This window comes from Mus caroli, chromosome 4 (assembly GCF_900094665.2).
Source record: "Mus caroli chromosome 4, CAROLI_EIJ_v1.1, whole genome shotgun sequence".
Taxonomy (NCBI): Eukaryota; Metazoa; Chordata; class Mammalia; order Rodentia; family Muridae; genus Mus; species Mus caroli.
Window position 1 is genome coordinate 109,051,202 of NC_034573.1, and position 21,605 is coordinate 109,072,806.

At 45.8% G+C, this 21,605-nt stretch overlaps 2 protein-coding genes and 1 long non-coding RNA gene across 4 annotated transcripts in view; 2 read left to right on the plus strand and 1 right to left on the minus strand.

The window, feature by feature from the left end:
- The window catches only part of Cfap57 (cilia and flagella associated protein 57), a 69,605-nt gene extending 64,409 nt beyond the window's left edge, over window positions 1–5,196 (minus strand). The window contains exons 1-2 of the mRNA XM_021160891.2: window positions 4,964–5,196; window positions 4,513–4,674 (exon numbers count right to left, since the gene is read on the minus strand). Coding sequence (XP_021016550.1) covers window positions 4,513–4,669 — 157 coding nt within the window. The 5' untranslated portion in view covers window positions 4,670–4,674; window positions 4,964–5,196. The remainder of the gene's footprint in view (window positions 1–4,512; window positions 4,675–4,963) is intronic.
- On the plus strand, window positions 5,118–10,104 carry Ebna1bp2 (EBNA1 binding protein 2). The gene is made up of 9 exons (XM_021160892.1): window positions 5,118–5,285; window positions 5,370–5,453; window positions 5,649–5,821; window positions 6,360–6,483; window positions 7,403–7,492; window positions 7,769–7,844; window positions 8,263–8,356; window positions 9,645–9,807; window positions 9,942–10,104. The coding sequence occupies exons 1-9, from the start codon at window positions 5,220–5,222 to the stop codon at window positions 9,990–9,992; spliced, it is 921 nt and encodes a 306-aa protein (XP_021016551.1). The 5' UTR covers window positions 5,118–5,219; the 3' UTR covers window positions 9,993–10,104.
- A 7,495-nt stretch (window positions 10,105–17,599) lies between these two features.
- On the plus strand, window positions 17,600–20,095 carry LOC110293547. 2 transcript variants are annotated; one of them, XR_002377811.1, is made up of 3 exons: window positions 17,600–17,712; window positions 19,055–19,227; window positions 19,755–20,095. It is a non-coding gene; the product is annotated as an uncharacterized LOC110293547 (long non-coding RNA). The 2 variants fall into 2 exon arrangements; XR_002377812.1 differs by lacking the exon at window positions 17,600–17,712 and adding an exon at window positions 18,421–18,599.
- The last annotated feature ends 1,510 nt before the right edge of the window (window positions 20,096–21,605 follow it).

Genomic DNA, 21,605 nt, shown 5'->3' on the forward strand with positions numbered 1-21,605 from the left:
AGGCAGAGGCAGGCGGATTTCTGAGTTCAAGGCCAGCCTGGTCTACAAAGTGAGTTCCAGGACAGCCAGGGCTACACAGAGAAACCCTGTCTCGAAAATCCAAAAAGAAAGAAAGAAAGAAAGAAAGAAAGAAAGAAAGAAAGAAAGAAAGAAAGAAGAAGAAACAAGACTCTACATGGCTTCCCAATCCTGCACTGACTCCTCACACTACTTCTACGATATATTAAAGTCACATTTTTATCTACAGATTTACTGCGCTTCTGCCTCATTGCTCTTGTAATAACATCTTTAACACAGGTTTGAGTATCCAGCAAGGAAAACCATGAGGGAAGAGGATAATAATAAGTTTGGGATTTGAATGAACACTGTGAAAATCTGCGGTAAAGGGGTGTAGAAGATGAACAAGATTCTGAAGCCAAGGGCAGAGGTTGGGGCTGAAGCAAGGATGGGAGGGACAGTGAGAAGTTAACAGCTAGGATTCTGTGGGATCATGGTGGTGCCTGGAGGGAGCAAGGGGAAAACACTTGCTCCAGTGCTCTCTGACAGGCTGTATGGTGGGGAGCGTTCCTCCTATTCACGGATACAATGCTACATTGACACATTGATAAAATACACTGTTATACTGATACAAGTCTGTCTGCTGAAAGGCATGCTTTGTCTCCTTACAGCCCAAAGCATATGGAGGGCAAGGGGTCATGATTTTCTTGCCCATTCATTCACTTGTTCACTTACCAGGAACCCATTACCTAGTAGGTCCTTAGTATAGCCATGCCCAGTGTAAGAACAGGCACACTGAGAACTGTGTCCTCAGGTGAGTTGTGTGACTAACGTAGTACGGACTAAAGCAAGATGTCTGCAGCACCCTTAGGCAGCACAGTCCTTTGGGACCACGGTTGTAATCTCGGATACTAATGATATTTCGATACAGCCTGTGATACTTTCACACTGCTTTCGGTCCAGTTAATTTGGTTATCCTTGAAATAGTTTCATCTCTCCCACAAGGGCATGTACCTCCCCCACCCCCTATCTTCTTGATCCCTCTTCTGCTAGTTCTACCTCAGCTCCTCAGCCCTCATGGAGGAGGACAACAGAAGCTTCGCCAGCCCAAGAGCTTTCCATTGCCTCCTTCCCTTCTCTCTCTCTCTCTCTCTCTCTCTCTCTCTCTCTCTCTCTCTCTCTCTCATTTTGTTTTTTCAAGACAGTGTTTCTCTGTTTGCCCTGGCTGTCTAGGAACTCACTCTGTAGACCAGGCTGGCCTTAAACTCACAGAGATCCTGCCTGCCTCTGCCTCCTGAGTGCTGGGATTAAAGGCGTTTGCTACCACTGCCTAGCAGACCTATTTACTTTTCATTTTATCAGTAATGGTCTGAGCTCTGTCCACCATGGAACCTGCTCTAGCCCTGTATGTTATAGTGGTTCTTTCCTGGCTGTAGTTCTTACCAGGAGATAAAATTTAGGACACATGGAATTCTGAATTGCCTTTCCTAGATTATGGCCCAGATGCTCCAGGGCCCAGAATGCTGTGCCCAGATGAACCTGAGCTTACTGGCTGTACCAGCTCCAGTTTTGTCCTGGCCTGTCTCTGCTCTTTGACTGGGCTTAAGGATGCTCAAAGAGTGGCTGCTTCCAGGATGTGTGTGGGGGACCCTGAACTCATGCCTGGGACTGTTCTCACATGTAGGTGAGAGGTTCTTGGTGATACAGGATCAAGCTCCAAGAACAAGGAAAATGGTCAGGACTAGATGCATGAACATATGAAGAGAATCATGGAAATTCAAACCTCTGGATACAGGGATGGGAAGATGGTTCGGTGTTTAAGAGCTTTTGTTGCTTTTCTAGGGGGCCTGGATTCAATTCCTAGCATCCACATGGCAGCTCAACCATTGATAACTCCAGTTTATAGGATCTTACACTCTCTTCTGACCTCCACAGGCATTGCACAGGCAGTACACATACATAAGTGCAGGCAAAATACCCATACACAGAAAAAAAATCAATCATCAATTAATCAATCAATAAATCAATTAATTTCTGGATACACTAAGCAGTAGGCTTTCTATAGCTGAAAATAAAATCAGTGAAAAAATTATCTGGAAGCTAGAAGGTGATAAAGAGAGACTAGGAGGTGGAAAATTCAGATAAAAGCTACACACACACACACACACACACACGAGAAGGAACAGCACACATAGAGTCAGAGAAGACATTACAAATATCCAGGGGAAAGATTGTGTACACCCAGAAATATGATCTCAGTTGCTAATTTCCTAACTACTATAACAAAGCAGAGACTAAAAGACAGTGGAATAAAACCTGAATTCAAAAAATTTTATACCCAGTCAAACTATCTTTTTAAAATGAAGATGAAACAATGCATTCTCAAACAAAGACTTGAAGAATTGAGTACTATGTCTCACTACTAAATGTAAAAGGAAAAAAGATTCCAGCTGAACTGTATTAACTGTAACAAGCAGCAGTAGCAGAGTCTAGTGAATATGAGAGAAAATATGCATAAATATTGTCTGAATTAAATGGTCGTTGGTTTAGTGTTAGTAAGTCATAAATAAAGATCTATATTAAATACAGAAAACATTTACTAGGAAATCCATTATCTTATTACTGAGGGAAAATGAATAAAAAACTGGGAAAAATAATTTATTTAACCTGATACAGGGCACTGACATTTGTTCATAGCAAACACCTTTCTTTATAAAGAAATATTAAGAGAATTCTCTATGATTAGAAACATGATGACTGTGAGCATTTTCAATGCTTCTATTCAGCTCTTGAGATGCTTCCCAGTATAGTGACATAAGACAAAGAAACCATTATTATGGGTTCATGTGACTGTCTGTGTAGGATACCCCAAAGAATCTACAGAGAAGTTGTTAGAATTAGCAATAGTCCAGCAAATATGCTGGACATAAAAGCTAATAAATTAAAGTCAACGGTTCTCTCCTTCTCTCTCTCTCTCTGTCTCTCTCTCTCTGCCTCTCTCTCTCTTTCTCTCCCTCCCTCCCTCCCTCCCTCCCTCCCTCCCTCACTGTGCGTGTGAGTGAGTGTATGCTTGACATGGCATTCCTGTGGAGGTGAGTGGACAGATATCCTGGAGTGTGGGTCTTCTACCTTGTCCAAGGCAGGATCTTTTTGCAGTTCACTACTGTGCATGCATGCCAGTCTAGCTGGCTCACAGGCTTCTGTGGAGTTTCCATCTTGCCACAGAAGCAATGGGATTACAGACGTGTGCTATCATGCCTGGCTTTATGCAGGTTCAAATTTAGGTCCTCAGACATACCTGGAAAGTGCTTTACCTGCTTAGCCATGTCCCTAGTTAATACAGTTTATTCTTACAGAATATTTACATGGTGTTTGATGACTTTTACTTCATTAAAACTAAGAATTCATAGATACCTCAAGGAAGAAAAAAAGCACAGGCTTCAGAAAGAAATATTTCTTTCTTACTTTTCGTTTTTTTTTTAAACAGGGTTTCTCTGTGTAGCCCTAGCTGTCCTGGAACTCTGCAGAACAGGTTAGCCTTGAACTAAGAGATCTATCTGTCCCTGTCTCTCCAGTGCTGGGATTAAAGGCATCACTGCTTAGCTAATTATTTCTAACATATATACCTGACAAATTATTAGAATACAGGATATGTAAAATATGTCTATAACTAAATAAGAGAGATACCCCTTAGAACAAAATCTTACAAAAGTAACTGAAAAATTGGTAAAACTATTAACATAAAACTAGGGATATTCCAGGGGCTGTGTGAGAGGGCTCAGAGGTTAAGAACACTGGCTGTTCTTCCAGAGGTCCTGAGTTCAATTCCCAGCAACCACATGGTGGCTCGCAACCATCTGTAATGAGATCTGGTGCCCTCTTCTGGCCTGCAGATATACAATCAGGCAGAAAACTGTATACATAACTCTTTAAAATAAATAAGCGGGCAGTGGTGGTGTACACCTTTAGTCCCAGCACTTGGGAGGCAGAGGCAGGCATATCTGAGTTGGAGGCCAACCTGGTCTACAGAGTGAGTTCCAGGACAGCCAGGGCTACACAGAGAAACCCTATCTCGAAAAAAAAAAATAACCGAAAAAGTTATTTGTCACTTAAGATAAAATTTTCAGTGTCTCCATCATACATGGGTTCAATGAAGATCATGTACTCTCAAAACCGTTAGACTCAAAAGAAGGTTCTGGTGAGGACAAACCCTACTGCAGGAGAATACAAGAAAAACACTGTTTAAAGTAACTCTTCTCTGAAGTCACTGTGAAAAAATACTTTTAAAACGTGTGTTATTTTACCTGTCATTTTGGCTACTTGTGTCAGGTTAATCTATGATTAAGTAGGGTAAGTGGCCATTTATTCTGTTTACATTTATAAAAATATGAGTATAACCCAGTTATCAAAAAAAAAAAAATCTTCCCAATCGTTGAGATTGTGCGGTTCTGTGTAGCACATGCCTTTAATGCATGTGTCAGAATGGAAAAGGTGGTTTCTTATTTTCTTTTTTACCTGCAATGAATTTTTGCCATTTCTGATCTATATTGTACTTCACACAGTGATTTCCTGAAGGAAATATAATGATCTGTTCATCGAAGAAGAAGACATTGTTGGTCACGTGAGGCCGAAGACCAAAAACATGAAGCGCCTGAGCTACCACGGTGGACATGGTACCTGTCAAAAAGTATTGCAAAAGATGAAGAAAGAGGCAACCAGGTGGGAGTGAAGACGCGCAGCACATCTATCTCCCTTCTCTTCCCCGGCCCGCCCTGGCCCGCCCATAGCCCCGCCCATGACCCCCGCCCCGCCCGGGGCCCCGCCCCGCCCGGGGCTCGGCCTTGGGCTCGCCCCTCCCTGACCCCGCCTCGCCCCTCCNCCCCGCGTCTCTTTCCGAGCCTTGCCTTCCTCTCCTGCACTCCCACCGCTCTCAGGTCCTTAGGAGGACCCCAAAGAAACTATTTACCTCTTGCTTCACGGCTCTGGGTTACTAGACTACGTAGGGATCCGTAGGTGCTCTTCCTAAAGATCCGAAGCAATCCGGGCACGCCCAAACGCCAGAGCAGTTCCTATAGCAACGAGGAAATCGGAAGTGCGGCTATGCACCCGGAAGCGGAAGTCCCTGTTGAAAAGCCAGAGGCTTGTGGAGTATTTGCTGGCGGTGGTGCTGCTTGTGGGCACGTGGAGTGGCAGCCGAACCTCGCGGGGCGGAAGGCCACGAGATGGACACCCCTCCGCTCTCAGAGTCGGACTCGGAGTCGGATGCGTGCCTGGCCTCAGATCAAGAGGTAGGCCGTAGTGGAGCTAGCGGGGCAGGGTATGGAACGGGGACTTTATTTAGCTCTTTGGTACTGAGGCGCCCCGGTCTGTAGTTGCAGGATGCGTTTTCCCGCGGACTCCTGAAGCCAGGCCTCAATGTCGTGTTAGAGAAGCCGAAGAAGGCAGTGAATGACGTGGTGAGCTCGCGCGAGGGTCGGGGTCCTTGGAACAGGATGCGCACGAGCGCTGTGCTTCTTGGGAGACCGATTCTGGTGGGAAAGATGCACCCTGCGCTGCGGTCGTCATCTTGTGCGGATATTTGAGCATAGGACTTTGGGTTTGAGAGAGTCAAACTCGCGGTTCTCATGAGCGCCGTGTCTGACTTAACCTAGAGTGGCCTGAAGCAGTGCTTGGCTGAATTCAGACGGGATCTGGAGTGGGTTGAAAGGCTTGATGTGACCCTGGGTCCAGTGCCAGAAGTCAGTGAGACTCAGCCAACACCTCAGAACCAGGACCAGAAGAAAGGCGTTAATCCAGAAGACGACTTCCAGAGGGAAATGAGTTTGTATGTTTGTTAGGGGTCCTGCGATGGAGTTACAGGAAGGGGGTCTTAGTGTGTCTGCAACCTCAGAGGCACGGGGGGGGGGGGTTAGCACGAGCCTGAGAGTGGAGCTAGCGGGTTTCTCTGGTGGAAAGAATAGATTCTTGGTCACCATTTAACCAGCACCCTGCTTGAGGGATGTTTCAGAATAATTCATTTGAAGTTTGTGTGGGTGCCTCCAATCATTAAAACAGACTTTGCCTAGCGAATGTTTTGAGAAACTTTCTGTAATGATTGGGAAGCAGTTCATAGTCTGTGAAGTATTTAATAAGCTCGTTGTTTTAAACTGACTTGCTCTTGGAAGTATTTTCCCCTCATAAATAAACATAAAGTGAGATTTCAGTTATATGTGCAATCAGTGGAGTTTTAGTTGGTGTGTATGTCTTATCTTGCCAGTGCTGGTGGGATGTGATAGCTCTGAGGTTAGGTAACTTCTGAGAGACAGTAAGAAGACGTGAGTGCCTTTCCCCTCCCCTCATTACACCCTGCCCTGTAATGTCAGCTACCGGCAGGCCCAGGCAGCAGTGCTTGCAGTGTTACCCCGACTCCATCAGCTCCAAGTCCCCACGAAGAGGCCCACCGATTATTTTGCAGAAATGGCCAAGTCTGATCAGCAGATGCAAAAGGTAGGTTTTTCTTTTGGAAAGCCAAGGTTTCATTTGTTCAGCTGGGTCATTCCTGTAGTCTTTAAAAAAAAAAAAAAAAAAAAAAAAAAGATGTGTAGTGTTTGTAGTCAGTATTTCTACAGTCTGCCTCAGAGCCATGCCTGTCACCTAGGCAAATTAGAGAGAGATGGTCTGGAGAAGTATGGGCCCTACAAAAAGAAGCTTGTGTGTTTCTTCCCTGTCAGGGTAAGTGGAGTGTACAGACACAACAGTTTTAGAGTTCTGGGCCAACAATGCCAAGGAGAATACTGTTGCTTCTAGATGGGGTTTTCCTCTCTGGCCCTTTAGCTTTTTAGAAATGGAAGACTTGACGGATAACTCAGATATGGTGTGACTTAGAGTCAGGGGATTTGATCTTCATTTAACTTTGGGAGGAAAAAAAGCTTGATGTCACATCCAGGATGTATTTAAAATTGTTCCTTTGGTCTCAGTCTTTGGCTTAGAGAATTACAGGTGGTACCTCAAGAGGCCAATCATGCGACAAGCACAGATCCATCTACATCTGACAATCACACACATAACTAGTTAACAATTTCAGTACAGTGTGTGTGTGTGTATGTGATGGAAGAGGTGAGGTTCGAGTGTACAGGAACTATTACAGATGTGGGCCATTAGAATGCTGCAGTTTGGCCTTAATCTGTGGAGAAGCAACAGGTCCTGTATGGTAAGTAGGCAGCTTTGTGCCTTGGAGAGGCAGGGCCGCGTTTAAGCTCCTTCAGCCCATGGACACTTTTGGTGCCAGGCTCAGCTTTGGAACTGTATTGTCTTAATGTGGAAATTTAGAACAGTAAATGAGTTCCACAGCGTTCAGAGCTAGCCAGACACTGGCGCTCCGTTCTAGTGTGCTCCAAATCGTGCCTAACAACTCTCTGCGTTTTAGATTCGACAGAAGTTGCAGACTAAACAGGCCGCCATGGAGAAATCTGAAAAGGCCAAGCAACTTCGAGCGCTTAGGAAATACGGAAAGAAGGTGAGAAGGAAAGAGCACCTGCGTGGGCTGGGCAGGGTTGGCCGCGCCAGGGCAGACCGGGCTGGGGTTTGGTGTGTGGGCCGGGCATGGCTGGGCGGGCCAGGGCAGACTGTGCTGGGGTTCCTGGTAAAGTGTCTGCCGGTGTCCCTGAGCACAGGTTCACTCGCCACCGTGGCACACCTGGGTGTATCCAGCATAGTGTGGTAGCAGTGGCTGAGCTGCAGTCTCTGGAGTGATGGTTTGGGAGGCAGGGCTGACTTTGTGTCTGTCTCACAGGTGCAAACTGAGGTCCTGCAGAAGAGGCAGCGGGAGAAAGCACACATGATGAATGCCATCAAGAAATACCAGAAAGGTCAGTGTGGCTGTCTGCTAAGAGGGTAGGGAGCCTGGGTCTCACTCTACCTTAGAACCGAGGGAGCTCTCTAGTGCTTCCAGTTATCTTGGTTTGAATCTACTGGGCTTATGCTTGGAAAATAGTGCAGGGAACAAGATGTGCTTCTTTTTTTTTTTTTTCTTTTTTTTTTGTTTTGATTCTTTTTTTGAGACAGGGTTTCTCTGTGTAGCCCTGGCTGTCCTGGAACTCACTCTGTAGACCAGGCTGACCTCAGAAATCCGCCTGCCTCTGCCTCCCAAGTGCTGGGATTAAAGGCTTTCGCCACCACCTCCCGGCACAGGATGTGCTTCTTAAGATGCAGTTAGGGAATAGCAGCCATGTCCTGAATGCTCCTAGGCATACAGTGGTGCTAATGTAAATGCTCTTCCCTGCACAGGCTTCTCTGATAAGCTGGATTTCCTGGAGGGCGACCAGAAGCCTGTGGAACGCAGTGCAAAGGCAGGAGGTAAAGGCCAGCAGACGAGTAAAGGGTAAGTAAGGGTCTCCATTTGGATTTGTCTTCTGATGCGCCAGTCTTGTGATGGCCAACAGTCAGTCCGGTGAGGGAACTCCCCAGGGCAGGCCTCTAGTATTGTCTACTGCTGCTCAGGGTCAGAGACTTTGATACTGTGGGGTGGGTCCCTGGCTATAGCAGTGTTTGAAAGTGGAAATTGGTACTTGGATCATTTGAGGTGAGTGTCAAATGACTGTTCTACTCCATGACACCCAGAGTGATAGTGGGGAGTCAGCCAGAGAAGTCAGAGGTAGTTCCAGCCACCACTAGGAGGGAGGCTTTGAGCACCTCCCTTGTGACTGCTTCATTCACTGTGAGGCAGTGCTCTGTGCCTCAGTGCCGTGGAGACTGAGATGGAGCTGGCAGCTCACCACTCCTCTTTTCAGATCTCTCTCTGCATAGGTGGACACAGACCTCAGGGAGGCACACTTAAAGCCCTGGCACAGTCTGGGGATGGCATTCTGGTGAGCCATCCCACCTGAGCCTGGTGTGAAGGACATGGACATCTGGGCAGGAAAGTGGGAGAGAAGCCTTTAGAGAAGGAAGACCTTGGATGAGCAGAGACACAGAGGTGTGAGGCCAGGACTTAGAGAACCTTCATCCTGTTGGCATTAGGGAGACAACAGTGGTTTGACTCAGTTATGGGCAGGTCATGTTCCGGTTTTGAGACGGTAACAGAGTTGTACGTGTAAAGAAAAGGTAGGTAGGGAGTGGAGGTCTAGTCTGTCTCCACTTCCACAGCAGCCCCAGTGAGCAAGGGTGATGCATCACAAGTGCCATGCACTGGAAAATCGGGTGAGGGTGATTACGGTGCAACCAGCAGGGCGAGGCCTGTGCTGGGCCAATGGTAGGAGGCACCAATTACAAGTTGGCATTTCTAAGGAACTGGAACCAATCTAAGAGGGGAGGTGACATGGTTTGGCTAGACAGAATTTGAGAAGTTTTTGAAACTTGTTACATTTGAATGCTAACTTTGGTTTTGTCTATGAGAGGAATAGAGACACTTAGGGCTGAACTAGCTGATTGCGTTACAATGGATGCCAGTGGAAGCAGTGAGCTGGTGGTGTTTATAGAACCTTTCTTCCTTTTCTTTGTTTGTTTTTCTTCTCATATGTCGTGAACAGATGAGTTTGCCTGGGTGGTTTGTAGAGTAAAAATATAAGCCAAGGAGAGTCTTAAGGACTGCAGAGACGAACCTGTGGCTGTCACCAGCTACAAGGCTCATGGGGTTTACAGTGTACTGTCTGTGGGGCCACCTTTTCCAGGCCTAATGCCAAACGAAGATACAAAAATCAGAAGTTTGGTTTTGGTGGAAAGAAGAAAGGCTCCAAATGGAACACGAAAGAGAGCTACGACGATGTCTCCAGCTTCCGAGCCAAGGTGGCTCACGGCAAGGGCTCCAGGAGGCCTGGGAAGAAAGGGGCAAATGTAAGTGAGGGGTCCAAGTTGGGGCCTGATTAGTCTCTTCTCAACCCCCTTTCTACTCCCCATGACTCCTCACCCTGGCACAGAAGGCCAAGTGCTGTGTGTGACAACATATGGTTTTTGTTTTGTTTGTGCAGAAGAGACCCGGAAAACGAGCAAGACAGAAACTGAAGAGCAAAGCCCGCTGAGTAGCATCGTCTTCTATAAAGAACCCAGGAGAAGGGGGCGTACAGCACACTCAGTGTTTGTCCTGCTTTTTGTAGAAAATTATTTTAATAAATTAAACTTATGGAAGAAAGATACTCTTGGGTTAAAACCAGATACTTTTTTTTTTTTTTTAAAGATTTATTTATTTATTATATGTAAGTACACTGTAGCTGTCTTCAGACAATCCAGAAGAGGGAGTCAGATCTTGTTACGGATGGTTGTGAGCCACCATGTGGTTGCTGGGATTTGAACTCCGAACCTTCGGAAGAGCAGTCGGGTGCTCTTACCCACTGAGCCATCTCACCAGCCCCCGATACTTTTTAAAAGATGGGGACATTTGCACATTAAAGAATATTGCTGCTGTTGGGCTGTTGTGGTGCACACCTGTAATCCCAGCACTTGGGAGGCAGAGGCAGGAGATCTCTGTTGAGTTCAAGGCCAGCTTGGTCTACAGAGGGAGTTTAGGACAGCCAGGGCTACAGAGAGATACCCTTTCTTGAAAAAAAACAAACCACAAATCCAAACCAGAAGAATATTACTGTTTGTTGGCAATGCCTCTCTTTTGGTAGCTGCAGAGTGAACCTCCACCTTACCTTTTCTTCATCTTCCAGATGGCCTTTTACATTAGTCCCCAGGGAGGACTGGCTGTGGCAGGTTCCTGTGAGAGCCCAGGTCTGGCATACACTGTTACTCGGTCTCTGTTTGAGGCCGTCTAGATTGGTCCCTTACTTCCTGTGCCTGGTATTTTCCTTTCTTATTTTATGCCTTTTGTTGTGTTCCATTTTTAAGATCTTTTAAAGAAAGGAAACAGGAAAAATTTCCACCTCCCATTCTGAAAGCGACTTTAATTTGACTGGTATGAATTGTGGCTTAAGATGCGAAGGCTGCAGGCAGGTTCCTGCTGCCTCCCTTGGCCATGAGGACCGTGGGGCTTCTCATTCCCGTCCTTCCCTCCTAAGCTCTTCTGACAGTGGAAGCCTATGTATGGTGCTCTGCTTTCTGGGCTGGTATTTATTCTTTGATTAGGCTATTTAGAAAGATTCAGGTTTTAAAAAATATTGTTTTTCAAGACAGGGTTTCTTGGTGTAGCCCTGGGTGTCCTGGAACTCACTTTGTAGACCAGGTGTCCTCAAACACAACAGACATTGCCTGCCCCTGCCTCTGCCTCTGGAGTGTTGGGATTAAAGGTGTGTGCCACTTTATGTGACAGATTCAGGCTTTTATCTGCCTAGTAACCCCTCCCCGCCATTTTATCATCTCGGAACTTCTGCTTTCCCACAGTTACAGTGTCCTAATGTTTCCTGGATGGGAATATTAAGTTTTGAGAATATTTTCTTCTGTTCCCTTCATCCTGTTTGAACTGTTTTCTTCCTTGGACATTTGGCTCCAAATTACATTTTGTTTTGAGACATTCTCAAACTGTAGCCCAAGCTGGCCTCAACCTGCTCCTCCTCCCTCTGCCTCCCGAGTGCTGGGATTGTAGGCTTGCTGGCATCCCCATTCAGATGCAGCACTTTAGTGTTAATGGCTATAGTGTATATGTGTACAGTGTTGATGGTGATCAGTCAAGGTAATGGGCATTTGTATCTTGTTTTCACTGCCTGTGCCCAGAGCTTCCTGCTTCTAAAAGGGCAGATGGCTGTGGATTAGGCAGCACTGCCTCTGTGCTGTAGACAGTTTTTATAGCTCTCTCTACCCTGTCTCCCTTTCTCACGTTAAACACTGCCTACTTCACAATTAAGGTATAACCCTATATTCTATATCCTTAAGCAGTCCCTCATTTGGGATTTATTCTGCTGGGGCTTTGTAGCAATATACCTGTGATGGTTTGCATATTCTTGGCCCTGGGAGTGGCACTATTAGGTGTGGCCTTGTTGGAGGAAGTGTGTCACTGGGGGTGGGCAATGAGACCCTCCTCCTAACCAGATGGGAGTCAGTCTTCTCCTAGCAGCCTTCAGATGGAGATGTAGAACTCTGAGCAGTGCAATGCTTGCCTGGACTCTCATGCTCCCCCTTGATGATAAAGGACTGAATCTCTGAACCTGTCATCCAGCCCCAATGAAATCAATGTTGTGCTTATAAGAGGTTGGTCTGGGGCTGGTGAGATGGCTCAGTGGGTAAGAGCACCTGACTGCTCTTCGGAAGGTCCAGAGTTCAACTCCCAGCAACCACATGGTGGCTCACAACCATCCGTAATGAGATCTGGCGCCCTCTTCTGGAGTGTCTGAAGACAGCTACAGTGTACTTACATATAATAAATAAATAAATCTTTAAAAAAAAAAAAAGAGGTTGGTCATGGTATCTGTTCACAGCAATGCAAACCCTAAAACACTACTTTGTTGCTCTATCAAAATATCTGAGTTGAAGTACTTCATAAAGAAGGGTTATTTACCTCAGCTTTGGCCAGTTTAGGTCCAGAATGGTAGTGCCTTCAGACGAGAGCAGCGGTGGCATGATGATGGTAGGTCTTACAGCAAGCAGAGGTTGTGGGGCCAGCCTTGTTTAACTTGCTTTTGTAGGAACAAAATTTGTGACACAGGTACCAACTCCACCAATGTCAATGCTCCTGGCATACAATACCTGCCCCTAGGACTCATCTCTTAAAGGACCCCCTCATCTCATCACTTAAAGGATTGTGTACCTTCAGCATGTGAGCCCCTGGGGGGCAGATGGGGTCTGGATACAGGGGCAGCTTTCCTTAATGTCTGCTGAGCCTTGCTGGTTGGGTTGGAGATGCTGAGGTGCTTATGAGAGACTGCAGGTGTGCTGTGTGGCCCCTTCTGGGTCCTGCTGCTAATGGGGTAGTAACCAGCTTGTCTCTGCTCTCCTCTTTGCTTCTGAAATCATGCTTTGTTTTTAAGAAAACTGAAAATAAGAACCACATGTATTACTAAGAAGATGTTTTCTTATGGCATGCTGGTGCACACAGGAGACAGTTGTGGTTTTACATGCTAGTGAATTTCTAGAAGCAAAGAGTTTTGATGATCTCATTTCAGCTAAGTTCTGGTGGCACTGTTGTGTTTTCAGAAGAACCTGATATTAACAGTTGACAGCACTCTGGGGTGGTAGTGTAACCTCATCAGCCCAGTGCGAGCTGCAAAAGTAGAAGCTTTGAGTTCTGTGTGGAACATACTGAGATTAGGAAAACAGTTTGCCATGCTGAGTTATGAATGCCACACCCTTTTATACAAGACTTAGAAGTGTCTTTCTGCCCGTTTTCCTGGAGCAAAGGCATATGAGCAGAGTCCATTGTTTCTTTTGTAGGACTTCTATCATGTCGTCTTATCATTCTGTCCCTGAAAAGAAATTGACCAGTATGCACAAGTAGTATCCGTATTGCTTGGGGTAAAAATGTCTTACATCAAAAGTGAGGTTGTTCTTAAGGCAGCGTGCATGGATTTCATTTATCAATGAAATTTCTGTCCCTTACGTGTCGCTGGGAGTGGTTCTGTTATGTAGTGGTGATCTCTCAGCAACTTTTCAGAGTCCATGCATGGCTGTCATTGTGCCTGTCACTCATTTTTTAAAAACTCATGGGTAGCACAGTGTAGTTCTCTTGCCTTCTTGTCCCCAGGCATAAACCCACATATAATTTAAGTCATTACGAGAAGTGACTGGCAAAGACAAATGTGTGCACAGAAATGAAATGCTAGGACAAGCAAGCAGTGGTGTTACTATGGAAATAGCTGACATTGGGGTGTCATTACTAGATGTTCTAGACATGGGACATACACTCATACTCGGTAAAGGAAAACTTAGTCACGTGAACACGGATGTTCCCAAAGAAGTGACATTAGCAACAGACTTCAATGAAACCTTCAGAGACTTCATGACATGGAAAACACAAATGGTTAAGATGTTGGGTGAGAATCTAGACATGGGCTATAGAAAGGCAACTTGCCATGGCAGAGGAAAGAAACGGGCCAGTTAGATGGCTTAGTGGTTAAAGGTGCTTGCTGCCAAATTTAATGTCTTTTGAGTTCAATCCCAGGGATCCACATGGTGGAAGGGCAGATCTTCCTCTTCCAAGTTGACCTCTGACTTCCACATTTATGGGCACACACATGCACAATACGAAGTGTAATGTTGAAAAAGAGATGCTTCGTGGTAGAGCACCTACTTATTACATACTGGGTTCTGGGTTCCGTCCAAACACAAAAGAAAAGCTTACTCAATGTCACAGTGATGTGCTAAGACAGGTGAACATTGGAATCATAGTGTGCTGTTTTACATTACAGCCTACTAAGTGCACATTAATTTTACAAATTTTCTTATGCATTGAACAGTCACCATTAATGACAACTATACTTTGGATGATTTAGGGAAAGATGAAAACAGAAATATGTTGACTCTTTGAAAAGGAACAGTCCTGTGGGAACCCAACAGTCACTTTCAGAGTTAGCCTTAGTGGGCTGGAGAGAGTTCAGCAGTTTATAGCTCTGGTTGCTCTTCCAGAGGATTCCCAGCACCCACATGGCGAAGAGCTTTATTTCCAGGGATCTGATGCTTGCTTTTGGCCTCCGCAGGTACCAGGCGTTCTCATGGTGCACATTTATACATGCTGTCAGAATACACATAATTTATTTTTTATATTATAAAGATTTACTTCTGCACCTCAACTCTACTTCTTAGGCACTCAAGTGATTGGAATGCCTTCCAAAGTGATCACTGACTGAATGCCCAATGGGGTCTTCCGGTGTTTTCAGTATAAGATATTAAGTGGAAGTCATTGGAAATGCATATGTGTGAACTGACAACCAAATCAAATGATACCCGGCCACCCAGTGCCACTGTCCAGGCTGCTGTTGACAGTGTTCATATGGTGTTGCTCTGGGTGGTGGGGACTTTGGTGAGATCAGGAGGGTAAAGGCTTCTTTGGGCCAACAAAAATGAAGACACAGAAAACAAGGAGAGTGGATACTTGGATTTTGTATCTGCTGACATTTCCAAGAGTGTTGCACATTTCCTTTGTGATTCAGGCAACAGAAGTATGGCTCTATGTAGCCACTCTAAGGACCTTGTGCCCCATGCTGGCTCTCATTGTGTATATCAGTTCACCGTTGTTCACATAGAGGCTTCTGTGAACAGAATAGAACTGACCCTTAATCAGACCTTATGTGTACGTGAGTCTAGGTCCTGTATTCTCAGAACAATTAAGCCTCAAGGATGAGATCTGCATATATTAGAGTGTTGCTTTTCTCAGTGCTGTGATTAAAAAACTAAACCAAACCAAAAACATTAAAAGTCCCCGACAAAGCAGCAATTGAAGTGTTTTTATTTTTGACTTACAGTTCAAGGATACAGTATATCATGGCAGGGGATTCACAGCAACAGGAGCTGGAAGCACACTCACGTTGCAGAGACAGCTGGGAAGCAGGTGATAGATGCTGGCGTGCAGCTGAGTTTCTCTTTGTGGATCAGGGCAGCCCACAGCTAGCGTGCATCTTCCCACTACAACAAACTAATCAAGATGCCACTCACAGATGTCTCCAGAAGCTAACCAGACAGTCTCCGAGGCATGCCCAGAGGCTAGCCTAACCTAGATCACCCTCACAGGCCATGCCAAGTGATCCTGTCAAGCTGACGGTGTTAACGTCAAGAAGAGGAATGCTCTCCTCGGGAGCATTTTTTTTTTTTAAAAAAGGTTTCCAGAAAAGATCATTGACTGTTTCTTTCCAGTCAAGTCAAAGGAAAAGCAACAATGATGGTATATTTCAAAATTCAGTAATTTTCACCTTTCTCTTAAGCTTTCCATGTAGTTCTGTACTTGGAAAAACATAAAACTATTTGTCTTATAGTCCAGATTTACAATATCAGTAGGAAAAAATCTGAAAATACCGGTGATGTGTTACACTAGTTTCTGAGCCTTTGTCATGGGGGTGAGAATGGCATCAGAATTTTCTACATTATTCTTTTAAAGATTTATTTATGTATGAGTAGCTCTCACAGTCTTCAGACACACCAGAAGAGAGCATCGGATCCCATTACAGATGGTTATGAGCCACCATGTGGTTGCTGGGAATTGAACTCAGGACCTCTGGAAGAGCAGTCAGTACTGCTGAGTCATCGCTCCAACCCCTCTACATTATATTTTACAATAGGGACAGAGTTAGTTTGAATTGTCTATCCCATAGCTGATCTGGGTGTCTCTCCCTCCTCTTGGAGGAGACAGACAGACAGACAGGCAAATGGACATCATTTTTTTGTGGTAGTTTGAATGAAAATGACATCATAGGTTCATAGGGAGTGGCACTGTTGGGAGGTGTGGCCTTGTTGGAGGAAGTGTGTCACTGAGGGCAGCCTTTGTGGTCTCAGATGCTCAAGCTAGTGTGGCACTCTGGACTTCTTGCTGCTTGCTGCTTCAGATACAGAACTCTCAGCTCATCTACAGCAGCATGTCCTCAAGTGTGCCATCATGCTTCTGCTCTGACGAGAGTGGACTAACCCTCTGAACTGTAAGCCAGCCCCAACGAAACGTTTTCCTTTATAAGAGTTGGCATGGTTATGGTGTCTTTTCACAGCAACAAAACTCTAACTAAGACAATACTTTCCATACAAATTTGTTTGATGATATTGAAAAGATCAATGGCCTTTTGGTACTCTGAAAATCTAATGTCTATATTCTAGAAGGTCACCATGACTTCTAGGTCCTTCAGAACTGCAGAACTGTACTGCTCAGCAATTTATAGACCAAGGGATTTCTGAGCACCAGGCCCACCCTGACTGACTTCTCTTCCGACTGTGTACTTTGAAAGCCACGGCTGTCGATACACTCCCCCATTGATATACTCCCCCAGGCAGTGTCCAGTAGAAAGCAAGCCCCAGGAGGTGAGGAGCCAAAGCTTAGCAGATTCCTCCGTCCAAGGACAACATCCACTACACACTGGGTATTTGGCATAGGTTTGTTGAAGGAGTCATAGAAAGCTGACATGAATTTTACAGAAATGATACTGTTGCAATAAACGTAATCAATATATTTTAAGCAAATATAAGGAGACATGCGGAGATGCCCCCTCCGCGTGGCTTCCCATGTTCCCATATTGAAGTTGGGGGTCCTCTTCCTGAATGAGGTGAGGGTTTCCCACTCATGTCGATGACCCTCCAGCTGATTCTGTCCCCAAGCATCATTCGGGCTGGGATACATCTCACAGGTCCACAGTACCTGTATCTAATGTTCTGGAGAGTATAATGTCTTGGGTTGTCACCAGGGTCATCTGATGACATTGTTCCCAAGTTTATAATGAGAAGGCACGGAGTGCTTCAGACCTCCTGCAACTTGGACAAACACAGTCTATTATCTGCAGGTTCCAAAGGAGTCTGAAGCAAGCTAGGCCGGCTGGGCCAGCCACACTGGTCCTTCCTGTCGCGTGCGGTGAGCTTGCCACAGCTGTCTAGGAAGGTGAAGGACGCAACGTGTCCACGTGTATTCTTTCCACCCAAGAGCTAGGGCTTTACTCTTCAAGAGAAAGGAGAAAGCAGTGTTAAATTCCTTGTACTCTCTAATATTTTTCCAAGTTGTCTGATTGCTTAGCCTGATGATTTCCACCTACTTGGCCCACGTACAACCCTCCTTCCTTCACAGCCCTTCTTGTTACAGAGCTTCCATTATTGACCAAACTCCACTGAGGTGATCCTGAACTCTTTCAACTAGGCCAGGACCTGGAAGCCTAGAACAGCATTGCTCAGTACAGTGATTGCTGGGTATGTGGGACTACTTGAGTTTACATGGCAAAGATTAAACACAACTTAAAAAAAAGTAGTGTCTGGGACTGGGGAAAGGGCTCAGCAGGCAAAGTGCTTGTTTTTCAAGCATGAGGCCATGAGTTTGATCACCAGAACCTACATTTTAAGAGCTAAGTACTCTTAAAATACACACGTGTGATTGCAGTGCTGGGGAGACAGGGCTGGCTATGTCCCTTGGGCTTGCTAGCTAGCCAGTCTAGTCTACTTGGTGAGCTCCAGGTCAGTGAGAGACCCTATTCCTCCTCAAAGGGTGGACACAATCTGAGGAATGACACTCAAAGGATAAGCCTGAGGTCTTTAAAAAGACACAATCCGTACACCCCGATACATAAATTTGTATACAAATGTACACGCACACACAGTCCCGTTCTTAGTCAGACCAGCCATGTTCCAGGTGTTCACTAGTTCCGAGTGGCCACAGCACAGATCTAGAGCATTGTCTCCACCATTCACTAGTTATAGCGGTCACAGAATGGATCTAGAATGTTGTCTCCATCATTCACTAGTCACAATGGCCACGGAACAGATTTAGAATGTTGTCACCATCAAAGAAAGTTCTCTTGGATCAGAGCTTTTGTTTAAGTTATTTGAGCACAGAACACATTATCCATGCTATCGATATCTGTGTGCTTGGCTGGCTGACTCTTTTGTTAATGCCATTATATAAACCTCTATATCACACTAATTGACATCATCACACTTGGCTGGCCCAGAGAAGTACCTAGTCATTGTGGCGTTGTGGGCATGCCTGACTTGTCACTGTATTCTGGAGGCAAACAGGAAAATGGTCTTCGTTTTTTTTAAAAAGAAGCCACGTTGTTAGTTTGTGGGAACCTAGCAAGAAGGTTTGTGCCCTGAAAGCTGAGGGTTTTTTTTTTTTTTTGTTTGTTTGTTTTGTTTTTTGTTTTTTTTTTTAATTCCAGCTTGGGTCCTCTTGACTTCTAATAGCCAGAATTGCTCCCAGAAAGCTTCAGTGCTGGGCTGGGTGGAAGCTCAGAGAGAGTTGTCAGGGCTGGAGGGATGGTTCATTGGTTAAGAGCCTGTATTGTTTCAGTAGAAGAACTGGGTTCAGTTCCCAGTGCTCACATGGCAGCTTATGACTGTCTGCAATTCCAGTTTATCAGATATACTCCTCTGACCCCTGAGCACCAGGTACACATGTGGTGCATATATATTGCTGGCAAAACATATGCATAAAATAAACCTTTTAAAAACCACAAAATTTGAAAAGGGGAAAAAGAGCAGTCAGAGGCTCTGAAGCTGCTCGCTCCACCCCAAGCTCTAACATTCTGTTTCCCAGGTGCCAACCTCAGGGGCACCATGTGACTGCTTACCTGGACCCTTCCAGGCCACCCCTGTGAACCGAGAAATACTGGTGTCCTTAGGGGGCTGACTTCTCTAGAACTCTCTGGGTTCCTGCCCAGTTAGGATCACCGGCCGAGACCCAGGCAGCACGGACGTCAACTAGAAAATGTAAGTAACAAGTCATTTGTATCAGGACTAACCTAAGAATGATTCATGTGTCATTTCTGGTGCCCTGTAGTGCATTTGTCTGTTTGTATCAATACAACATCACTGTTACTATAGTACTTAGATTACAATTTGAGGTATTAGTGTCATATCTGGAATAATTTCTCGTGTGAGGATTTTGGCTATTTTTAATATTTTGTATTTCTGAATAAATTATAATGACTTATTCAACTTTGGCTAAGGTCTTTTGGGATTGTTGGGGCCATCTGCCTGGGAATTGTGGCACATGCCTGTAGTCCTGGTACCTGGGAGGTGGAGGTGAGTAGATCAGGAGTTCAAGGTCATCCTAGATTGCATACTGAGCCCAAGAGGACCCTGGGTTATCTATGTGAGACCCTGTAGGTAGGACAGAGCACAGTGCCTGCCTTCTAGACGTTACCACCTGTCCGACTTTGAGATAAGAGGCAGCTGATAGGCCCTCCCTCAGAATCTTGATGAAAGTATAATAGGAACCTCTCCCCTTGTGGCAGGAGCTGTTTCCCAGGGCAGGTGGTCTCTGGCCTGATTCTGAAGACTAGGATGAAGAAAAATGGACTAACAGACTAGACTCGGAGGAACGAGACCAAAACAGAACAACAAAACGGGCACCATCATCGCTGTGACAGGAACATAAACAGGACTTGCCCTTCTGTGTTTCCTTTCCCCTTTCTCTCCTGCTCCATCCCTAACTCTGCTCCTGGTATTTGAACTCTGGTTCTAGCTCAAGTTTGCTGGAAATGCAGACGCTAGAGGGAGGCAGCTGCGCAGGCAGGAGGAGCAAAGGGCAATTGGGTCTCAAACTTCCTAATGCTGTGACCCATGCTGTGGTGTACCCACCATAAAATTACCTTGTTACTACTTCATAACTGTAATTCTGCTGCTGGTATGAATTGTCATGTAAATATGATGGCTGATATGTGACCCTGTGGGGATCACCACCCACAGGTTGAAAACCTCTACATTAGGGCTACAGAAGTTACAAACCAGAGTATGGTCACAGACGTTGCATGACTAACCAGAGAGGCACTTCGTATTGGCTCCATGGTTCTGCAGTCCTTGTTTGTAAGGTCAAGTTTCCAGGTGCCCACGGCCCTGGAACTTCTGAATGCTGGTAGCAGTAGGGGAACCTTTCCCCACGATGAGATTGGTGGCTCACCTGGTATGGCTGAGGGTGGGTGGGAGGGCTGAAGGTGGGGACTAAAGAGAAGGGAACTATTCAACAGGGCTGTTGGGGGGAGTAGGGACAAGGATGGAGGAGTAGCAGGAGAGGGGAGGGAGATGCACGGTGCGCTTCTCTGAATGTCTGGAGGTGCTGGGCATGGAGATCCTTAAGGTGGGATAGTAGGAAGGGGCTGCCAGGGGAGGGAAAGAGGTAGGGCAGAAGACGGAGAGGGGTGGGTCTTGCTGGAGAGCAGGCTGAAGGCTGGAAGACTGACTAGTCAGGAGAGGAAGGCGGGCTTTATGATGGTGAGAGACTGGAGAACCAGGTGAGGAACGAGGCTGCAGCTGAGCCGAGAACATACGAGGAAGCTTTCTGGTCATCTTTTCATTAGACAGCAGCTTCTCACTTCACTGCAGTTGGTGTCTGAGCATGTGCCAGGCCTGCTCCAGCATCAGTGTCACACATCACTTGTTGCATCAACCATTATGACCTTAGACCCCACCCTTTTGGTTCAATGGGTAGATTCTGCCAGCCAGGGAGTTGGCCCCATTGCCTAGGTGTGAGTGTCCTTGTGCAATAACAAAGGAATGGACCTGTAGCCTTCGTCCCTTCCTGTTCCCCAAATAAGATACATATTTTTTCCCCCTCAATAGGTAAAGCTTGGTCAAAGGGCTAGGACAGAGCCAAGAGTTTGGGGTGGGTGGTAGTCATCCTGATGGTGGAATTGGGAAGATGGGAAAAGCTTAAATTGTGAACTTCATACAACCTCGCATCACCTGGGAAGAGAGTCTCAATGAGGGGCTGTCTATTTTGAGCTGGTCTGTGGGCATTCTTGTGGGAATTTGTCTTAAGTGGTGTGGGAAGACCCATGCCACTATGGTGGTACCATCCTCTAAGCAGAGGCTCCTGGAACATGTGAGTGTGAAGAAAGAGCGGAGTACAGATAGGCACCACTTGGCCATCCCTCCAGCTCTGTTGTCTAACTCTTAGATAGATTCATAAATCCAAGGAGCAAGCTGGAAGGATGACTGCTGCCTCCTGAGTGTGTAGTGACTAACATCTGGACGTTCTCACTGTTTGAGATGCCCGGTCTTCGAAGATGATCACGGTGTTTCCCACACTCTTCTGTCCCATGTGGCACCTCTACTCTCCACACCTGGTTTCTCTCATCGTCATATGG

Excerpts from the sequence above, each read along its gene's own strand:
- Ebna1bp2 (XM_021160892.1), top strand. The coding sequence starts at position 5,220 with ATGGACACCCCTCCGCTCTCAGAGTCGGACTCGGAGTCGGATGCGTGC. Across the intron at positions 7,845-8,262 it reads CATCAAGAAATACCAGAAAG|GCTTCTCTGATAAGCTGGAT; the intron begins GTCAGTGTGGCT and ends TTCCCTGCACAG. Across the intron at positions 9,808-9,941 it reads CTGGGAAGAAAGGGGCAAAT|AAGAGACCCGGAAAACGAGC; the intron begins GTAAGTGAGGGG and ends TTGTTTGTGCAG.